The sequence below is a fragment of the Rhodamnia argentea genome, chromosome 2 (genome assembly GCF_020921035.1).
Source record: "Rhodamnia argentea isolate NSW1041297 chromosome 2, ASM2092103v1, whole genome shotgun sequence".
NCBI classification, from domain to species: Eukaryota; Viridiplantae; Streptophyta; class Magnoliopsida; order Myrtales; family Myrtaceae; genus Rhodamnia; species Rhodamnia argentea.
The window spans coordinates 28,861,212-28,869,980 of record NC_063151.1 but is presented as its reverse complement, the minus strand read 5'-3'; the positions used below and the strand labels follow the sequence as shown (position 1 = coordinate 28,869,980).

General features: G+C 39.5%; 1 protein-coding gene across 2 annotated transcripts; it reads left to right on the top strand.

The window, feature by feature from the left end:
• Nucleotides 1-1,144: 1,144 nt before the first annotated feature.
• On the top strand, nt 1,145-7,968 carry LOC115736163 (gibberellin 2-beta-dioxygenase 8-like). 2 transcript variants are annotated; one of them, XM_030667709.2, is made up of 4 exons: nt 1,145-1,589; nt 2,936-3,559; nt 6,500-6,767; nt 7,436-7,968. In XM_030667709.2, exons 2-4 carry the CDS (start codon nt 3,072-3,074, stop codon nt 7,667-7,669), a joined length of 990 nt encoding a protein of 329 aa, XP_030523569.1. In that variant the 5' UTR covers nt 1,145-1,589; nt 2,936-3,071; the 3' UTR covers nt 7,670-7,968. The 2 variants fall into 2 exon arrangements, with proteins under 2 accessions (XP_030523569.1, XP_030523564.1); XM_030667704.2 differs by having other exon boundaries at nt 6,500-6,824.
• Nucleotides 7,969-8,769: the final 801 nt, after the last annotated feature.

Genomic DNA, 8,769 nt, shown 5'->3' with positions numbered 1-8,769 from the left:
AAAATCATAGTTGGTGTTGAGAGCTCACGATTCTTCTTGGGTACCTTGGTTGGATTGCCTCTCACTTTAAAGCTCGTCTTTTGTGGCTTCCTTTATTCTAAAGCTCTCATTGCTGGAGGCTTCCTGAAGCACACACTTTTGCTCTCACCCTCTCCGACCGCATGTGGCTTTCCCCGAAACTTACCTTTATCTTTCATTTAATAATCTCTACAGTCGGTACTGCATGATTTCATTGGCCACTATTTATTTTTTGTTTTATTTATGGGTCCGATGTTATTTGCTCATTGTGATGTGATGATTCCTCAAAAGAAGTTTTAAATGTTGAAAAGGAGGCCAGCTCTTTGGTGAAGTAAAGAATTAAAGTTGAACCATAATCAGTGAGCAGATGTTACATTTGGCTCTTAAGAGCAGCAAAATTTGCACACAATCTCCAATTTTTTAATGTAGAAACATGGAGCTAAGTAAAACAAGTTGGGGATTCCATCTCTTCGTTCTTCAAGGGTCGCCTTCAATCAAAAAGTAGCTCTTTTCAGGACTCTCTATTGGAACGTGGACAAGTGATGATTGATCGGAATATTTGGAGAGCTGAGACTCAGACAAAGGATATTCTACATATGCGTGTGTGACTCAAATAAATTGAAAATGTGGTGCGAAGACCTTAATAGTTTTTTTTTTTTTTTGGGAAGAAGCCATCAAAATTCTTAAATTATGCTCATTGTGACATATTTACTCTAAACTTTTTTTTTGTGACACAAAAACCTATAATTTTTTGTCCATATGACACATTTATCCCAAACTTTATCAAAAACCTTAAAACTTGTATCTATGCAGCACATTTACCTCCAAATTTGAGGTAAATGCGTCATAAGGGTATAAATTTGGGATCCTTGGTGACATAAAAAAATAATCGGTGTAAATTTGTTACATGGGTATAAATTTGAGGTTTTTGGTGTCACAAAAAAAGTTTAGGGTAAATGTGTCATGTCGGTAATGTCACTTGAACCCCTTAATATATATATAATGGAGATAAATATAGCTATGGGACACCCTCTTCAAAACTTCACCTTTTAGCAATAAAATCCCAATGTCTTCACAAAGTCCACGACCACCTCCTTCCTCCACCACCATGTATAATCATCTGTTGCCATCTTTAAACGCGTGTTCTCTGCTTCAACCATAGATTCTTAATCCACAACTCTCATCCCAAACCCTTATTTATATGATTAGCCTTTGTAAATTTAAATAGAATGCCCACCTTAAAGCCTTACATGGGTACGTGTCTGAATATCTCTATCTCTCCCTCGCCCTCTCCCTCTCCCTCTCTTCCGTTAAGTCCCAAAACCCTAGTCTTCTCTGAATCATCTAGAGATGCTGAACTCACTAGTCACAGACCTTCCTCTCCCAAAACCCTAGCCTTTAATTTCTTTGATCTCCTTCACATTCTGGTTAGTCGCTTAAGTTCACAGGAAGGTGAGAGCTACTCTTTGGGCTCCTTTAATGGCGACTGGTGCACTTCAGTACTTGGAGAACTATAAGGGCACACAACAGAATTTAGTGAAGAGCAACCCTTCTTTGCCCTAACAACAAAGGTAATCAAACAGTTTGTATTACTCTCCCAAGAACACTTCTCTCTCTCCTTCTCTATTTTTTAAGTTGTTAACATACGGAATCTCAATTAACATATAGTGTTGGACAATAGGTAACTTTACACATAGTGTCTTCTGATGACATCTGTATAAATCGATTTAGTTGATTTACCCGCTTGTACTTCCTATTTGCTCATCATTGGTAAATCCATGTGAAAAAGTTGTTTTCCATATGCAACCAGAAAAAAACCTGAATTCTCTTCAGGTTTCCCCACTGATTTCTCATGGCCAAGTTCTTTTGTAGTTGCATGGCACATTTGAGACCATGCATGGATAATGATTTTACAAAATCCAGGATTTTCTCTTCTAATTAATTAGTTTTTACTCTTCTTTTTCTTTGACAAGCAAGAAAACGAGATTAATACATATCCATACAAAAAGGAAGACAATTATATTCTTCACTGGCATTCTCGTTTGTTCTTCTAGCTTTTAGTGATAGTTAGCTGCTCCAAGACATTCTAAATGCAATTTGGAAAAAAAATAAGAGAGGGGAAAGGATTAAATAGAGAACATTGTCTATGGTCTCGGTGCAGAACTCAACGCAGTTAATGCATCATTAGTTTTCTTTCTTCTTCTGAAAAAGTAATGTATATTTCTTTGTTGCCTTAGCATCCCAAGGAGAATGTGTAAAACCGTGGTAGAATACATCCATTGTCGGATTAATGGCAATGTGTATTAGATTAATCACTCTACACTACATAAATAAACTGTGTAGGAACTCCTTACCAAAAAAAAAAAAACTCTGTAGGAACAGTGAGAGAAATTCAACAAATTGGTGAAACTCAAACACGAGAAGGAAACAATTTCTTGTCCATCGTATTAAATCTTCACTGGAGTTTAAAATTTTGTTTTTCCTTGCAACAATGGCAAATGAAATAGCTGTCAAAAGCTCAACAATCAGGATGAATATGAAGCACATCCATGTTTCTTTCAGCGCTTAGTGTAGACTTAAAAATCCCAGGTAAAAAGCACATGGATGGAGCCCTCAGAAATGGAGCTTATGTTCTCCTGGGTCTTGATTGGGTAGTAGTTTTTCATATTACAACTAGATGAGTGATCAATAAAGAATTTCCGTTCTTACGTTGATATCGGCTTGGTATGATAAGCCTCAGGAACTAAAGAATATAACAAACAATGGAAAATCATGTTTCTCTGAGACTCAGGAGATAGAGAAGCATGTATTTTTGTGTGGAACTTCATGCATTGATATTAGCTAGGAGTAAGTTTTGGAAGAATCCAGTTCTAGAGACTGATTAAATATATCAATTGATTTTGCTGCATGAAATTAGGAAACAGGGAGATTGCATTTATGAAGTGACAAGTGGAATGCTCCAACTAAGAAGCAAAAGAAAGTTGATTAGGAGGACGATCTGGGTCGTGTTAATTATGTAATCGAAGCTCCAAGAACAAGAAGAAGCCATCATCATGGATTTTGAGCCACCATTTCAGGAGAACTACAAGACCCTTTTGAAGAACAAATCTGACAAATTAGGTGACGAAAATGGTGACCGACAACAACAATCGCAACTCATGCTTATTGAGCACTGTGAGTTACCTCTCATTGACCTGAGCCATCTAAAAATTCGAGGGTCATCAGTTGCGAGAGCAAAGTGCAAGCAGGACATCGTGGAAGCTGCCGGAAAATGGGGTTTCTTTCAAATAGTGAATCATGGGGTCCCAACAGAGACATTGGAGAGCATGAAGCATGAGCAGACAAAGCTCTTCAGGTTGCCATTTCAGAAGAAGGCTGAACTCAGTTTCTTGAATTTGCCGTCGCCGTCGTCGTCTTCGCCAACCAAGAGTTACCGTTGGGCAAACCCGCAGGCCACTTGCTTGAAGCAGCTTCCCTGGTCAGAAGCCTTCCATATACCTCTTGCAAGCATCTCAAGAATGAAAGGGAATGAGAATTTCAGGTATGGGATATCTGTTTAGACACACAATGCGTTAATCTTCCATTTCTTTATAGAGCGATTCTCTATGGCCACTTATAGCAGTCGGAGTACTTAAATGTAGAATTACACTTAAAGTCTAATGCCTTTGAAATTTTAAATCAAATGAGATTAATTTCGAAGGTTAAATTAAACACGGGTGTACATAAAAAATAATCGTAAAATATCCCGCAATTCAGTTTAAACATAAATAAATAATATGTTTTCAATATATTTTGTTGTTTATATCAAATTGCTGAGTTGCGTCTTGTCATCCATTTCACGTTAAGGAAAATCTCAACAACGTAAGAATGGGAATATTTACCAGCAAGAATATAAAGATTAAAAAAGTAATGTAATTTACCGTTAATTGAAGTTGACCTACCTGTAGTGGCCAAACAGAAAAGGTTGACCTAGCTACTCGTGGAATTATTTGTTTGCACCACCATGGATTTGATAAGATATCCATGTAGATGATTAGTCGCATAATTTCAAAATCTAAATCGAGTTTTGAAGAGGAGATGCAAGGTGATGAAAATAGAATGGGAACCATCACTTAAAAAGGATATGGGCGACACATACATAGTATATATAGGAGAAAATTGTTCAAAAAATCCTAAACCTATTCTACTTTTGCCAATTCAATTCTAAACCTTTTAATTTTGCCAATTGAGTTTTAAACATTTTCACGATTTATCAATTAAGTCCATTCGATCCATTTTAGCCGAAAATCACCGATGTGGATACCGACCGTCCTACAACAGGCTCTAATGTGGACAATTTCTTTAACAATGTTTTTTTTTTCGAATATTTTTTATTAATTGTTTTTGTATTCCTTCTTTACTTTTCTGTTTTTCTTTTCTTTTTCTTGTTTCTTTTTCCCTCCACCAAGCCTGTCAATGACTGATGAAGGTCATATACCTCAAGTGAGGGTAGCCCTTCACGAAATCGGCAAGAGGGGCCGACGAGGGTGACCCTCACTAGCCTAGGCCCGAGCGTCCCTCACTCGAGGACGGCAAAGGTGGCCATTGCTTGAGGCAGGTGACCTTCGCCAGCCATCAACGAGGCTCGGTAGTGGTCGACAAAGGGAAAAAGGAAAAAGGACAAAGGAAAAATTAAAGAAGGACAATCGAAAATAAATAAATCAAAAATATATTAAAATATCATCAAGAATTGCCCACGTCAACGTTGGCCCCGCCACATAAGACGATTGGCATCCACATCAGCGGTTTCTTGTCAAAATTAATCGGGTGGACTCAATTACCATAATGTGAAAAGGTTTATGATTCAATTGACAAAATTAAAAGGTTCATGACTAAATTGGTAAAAGTGTAATAAGTTTAGAACTGTTTTAGACAATTTTCCTTCTAATAGGTGTTTCGTCAAGATTGTGGTGATTGAGAACTAGTTTGAGTCAAGTTGATTTCCATTTGAATTTTGATTTCATGTTCCACAATGTTAACAATCGTGGGTCGTCGGTAGCATTCCGAGAGAAAAATATATTACAATCGACATAATTATTATTTACTTTTTGTGGCTCCAACATACCGTTAGTTTTATAGTTACCCAAAAACAGTTACATAATCGATTCTCACTTAAGAAACATGCATGAAGATGAAGTTATGGGGTTAATCAAGTCTGTTCTACAATTTCAAAAATTTCACTTTGTTTTTGTGCGCAAACATCTTTCTATGACGTGCACGTGCTAGTCTTTTCCTCTTTCTCTTAAGGGAATCCAAAAGCATTGTGGGGGGGCTTTTTCCCCATTGAGGTGCTATGCACGGGACGATTATATGGTCCTCAAAAAGGCCCGAACCCTAATAATTCTTCGCGTCAGATTGAAATGTAATAGACCCCAATCGTTCAATAGATTTCGGTGTAGATGGTTGCGATCTTTTGCCTTTCAATCCGACCACGTAAAGTCTCAGACACACGATTTTTCCTAAAGACAAAGAGACCCATCCTTGTCCGGACATACAATTGTGGAATCTCCATGCAAATACCAACCAAAGTTTGTGCACTTTTCTTGCCCTCCACATATTTTGTTCTCTTTCAAAACTCATCAATGCGCCACATGGATATCACGCCATGGACGGTGTTCTTCACGTGGGTCTTGCGCTAGAAAGTCTTTTTGCCAATTATTTCAGGCACCATATACGTCAAAGACTGAAGAGGAAGGAACAAATCAGACAGAGCAAATCTTAGCATAATTACCATCTGCCAAAGAAAGAGAAACTGTTTGATTTACTTCAATTTGCTGTCATCTTTCTTATGATCCTACTCACACAACGTACTTTGGTCCATGCACATAATTATTCATGACGATATTAGTCTTATTCACTAGGCGATAGTTGGTTGTGCTTGTAGTAATTATGTAAGTTGACAAGAGCCATGTTACCATGTCATTATGCTTTGTGACTTAAGTATTATGAGAACACTTCAGCATGAATTAGACTCATCAACGAACAGAAACAATAGATACATGATTGGCAACAGTAAGGTTGCTAATAGATTATTTAGAGTTACAGGAAACATCAGGAGGACTATCTTCCCAATTTCAAGTTGGTATAGAGGGGCCAAACATCCTTCTTAGTCCATGAGATTCAACATCAGATCTATGCTATCGAAATTTACATATACAAATGAACGATCCAATCTCTTCAGCTTCACAGATTGTTGTAATAGAGCTTGAACGACATCAGGAGCATTAACCATGCTGTAATGGCGGAAAAAAAAAATAGAACATTTGCACAAAGACCATTTTATTAAACCAGTCGATTATATGTCGAGAAATAAAGGAAACAGATGCAAGTCCTTGGTCCTTGCAAACAAAGATTATTGTCATGTGTTATGACCGCTAGGTTCTGTTTACTACATCACCCTTTGATGCTCGCTAACAGGCGCACGATACTCTCTCTCTTTCAGAGTCACCATGGAGACCTATGGGATGGCTCTTGCTAATCTCGCGGCATCGATCGCCGTAATTCTAGCCGAGGGTTTGGGCGTCAAAGGCACCGATTACTTTGAAGAGAATTGCATGTCGAGTACTTGCTTCCTTCGGATGAACAGATATCCTCTGTGCCCACTTGCTTCCCAAGTATTCGGATTGATGCCTCACACGGACACTGATTTCCTCACGGTCTTGTGTCAAGACAAGGTTGGAGGGTTGCAGCTGATGGAAGGTGGGAGATGGGTTAGTGTTAACCCTAATCCGAATGCTCTCCTCGTCAACATTGGCGACTTATTTGAGGCAAGTACAGGTCATTCAAAGTACAAACGCATAAGCTTGCCCTTTAGAATGGACTGCTTTATATGATCATCCTTTGAATGAAGCTTATGTCTCACACACACATATTATATGCTTGAGTGTGGGTTTCTGTAACTAGGAACATTCTCCAGGCGCCCCGGCGCATTGTGTGATTATTAATCCCTTTAATCCGTCACAATTTGTGTGGTTAGACTGGTTTTGCGGCATTATTGATGAGACAGATACAATGAAATTGTGACATTAGGTCAAGATGGTAAAATGAAATATGCAGAGGATCTCCATCCGTAGCTTGGTCACCCACGCTCCCACCCCAATCACTAGGTCATTTCCTGGCGGCGAAACGGGCTCAACTTTGGTGGTTCATAAAACACTCCCGTGCACATGTCTCTCAGAATCTCAAAGCTACTCCGTTTTCAGTTAATTATAACTAGAATTTTGACATTCTCAAAGTGACTAGGGCTAACCTTTCAACGATAGCCCATATTCAAGATCATGCCCGTGATTTACAATAGCGGAACTCTCCCGTAACAGTGGCATAAAAAGTAACTATTGTTTTTTCATTAATCACCATTGGAAGATTTCCTGTGGTGCAGGCTTGGAGCAACGGCGTGTACAAGAGCGTGAAGCACCGAGTGATGGCCAGCCAAGAAGTGGAAAGGTTCTCAATGGCGTTTTTCTATTGCCCCTTCAACCACACTTCGATCGAGAGCCCCCTCAAGCCAGCCCTCTATAGAAGCTTTAGCTTCGAAGAATACACGGTGCAAGTTCACCGGGATGTTCAGGCCACCGGTGACAAAGTCGGCCTCTCTCGGTTCCTAATTCAGTGAGGGTATACTACACCGCTGTAAACATATATTCGTATACAGATATACATGGTTGCGTATAGGTGGTAATTTTGCTTGCGAGTTCAAGCTCACATGCCCTCTCTCCCTATGTCAGAGAGAATTTTGTTTGTTGCTGTGTGTGTTTTACATGAGTTTGGGGTCAGGGAAGTTGGTGGTTCTGGTTCTTTGTCAATCGAATCTTGTACCTCTCTTCCAATTTACATGGAGAGACGCTACGTGCCATCTTTTCTTGGCTTTGTTCTCTTTTGGAGTTGGTCAGGTATGGTGGATTTGACTGCACTCCAATTGGTACCTCTTAATTGTGCTGTGAACTGTCTTCGTCCTCTTCTCTCATGGATGATGGCGCGCCTGATAGAGCACAAACGCGACTCACTCTCTCCCTTCTTTTTCTATATATTAAAGAGAACATCGACCTATGTGGCTTAGGCATGTGTTACTCCGATGCAAATTTCACGTCATCTATATCGATCAAGTGCAAACAATCTTACGTCTAAGAAAGTTACGTGGAATTTTAGCCTAGGTCTTCCTGATGTAAGACAGACTAGCATAGTTCAAGCTCATTTATACAAGTTTGATTCTCGCATCTTCGGTTGTAAATGGGTCTTGTATGCTCTTTACATTGATGTGGTCATTTTGATGTTGCTCCACACATGAAAGGATGGTCTATAGCCCCAGTACTATCCCCTCCATCATCTCATCGAACTCGATCTCCCAGGTCACGTGCACGCATAGCAGGACCTGAAGTGGATGAAGAAAAAGACTGCAATAATAGCGCGAGAGGAAGAAGTATCCCCTTCCGAGCTTGAGATAGATTTTGCCCAGTATCTTGCAGACAAAACCCATGTGAAGTGAAGTATCTCCATCGAGCCACGTCTGTCGTCGTACACACTTCATCTGTTTCAGGGTCCCCCTAAGGACAACATATGCTGCAGAACCAGACATGCCCTAAAAGCCAAAAAGTTCTCTTGAACCACATGTAAACGGGCGTTGTACAGGGGCCAGATTCAATCAGAGTCCTAACCAAGTAAACGTGGGGTTGAAATGAAATGTTGTATGTTCTTCGGCGGTCTTACATGGAACGC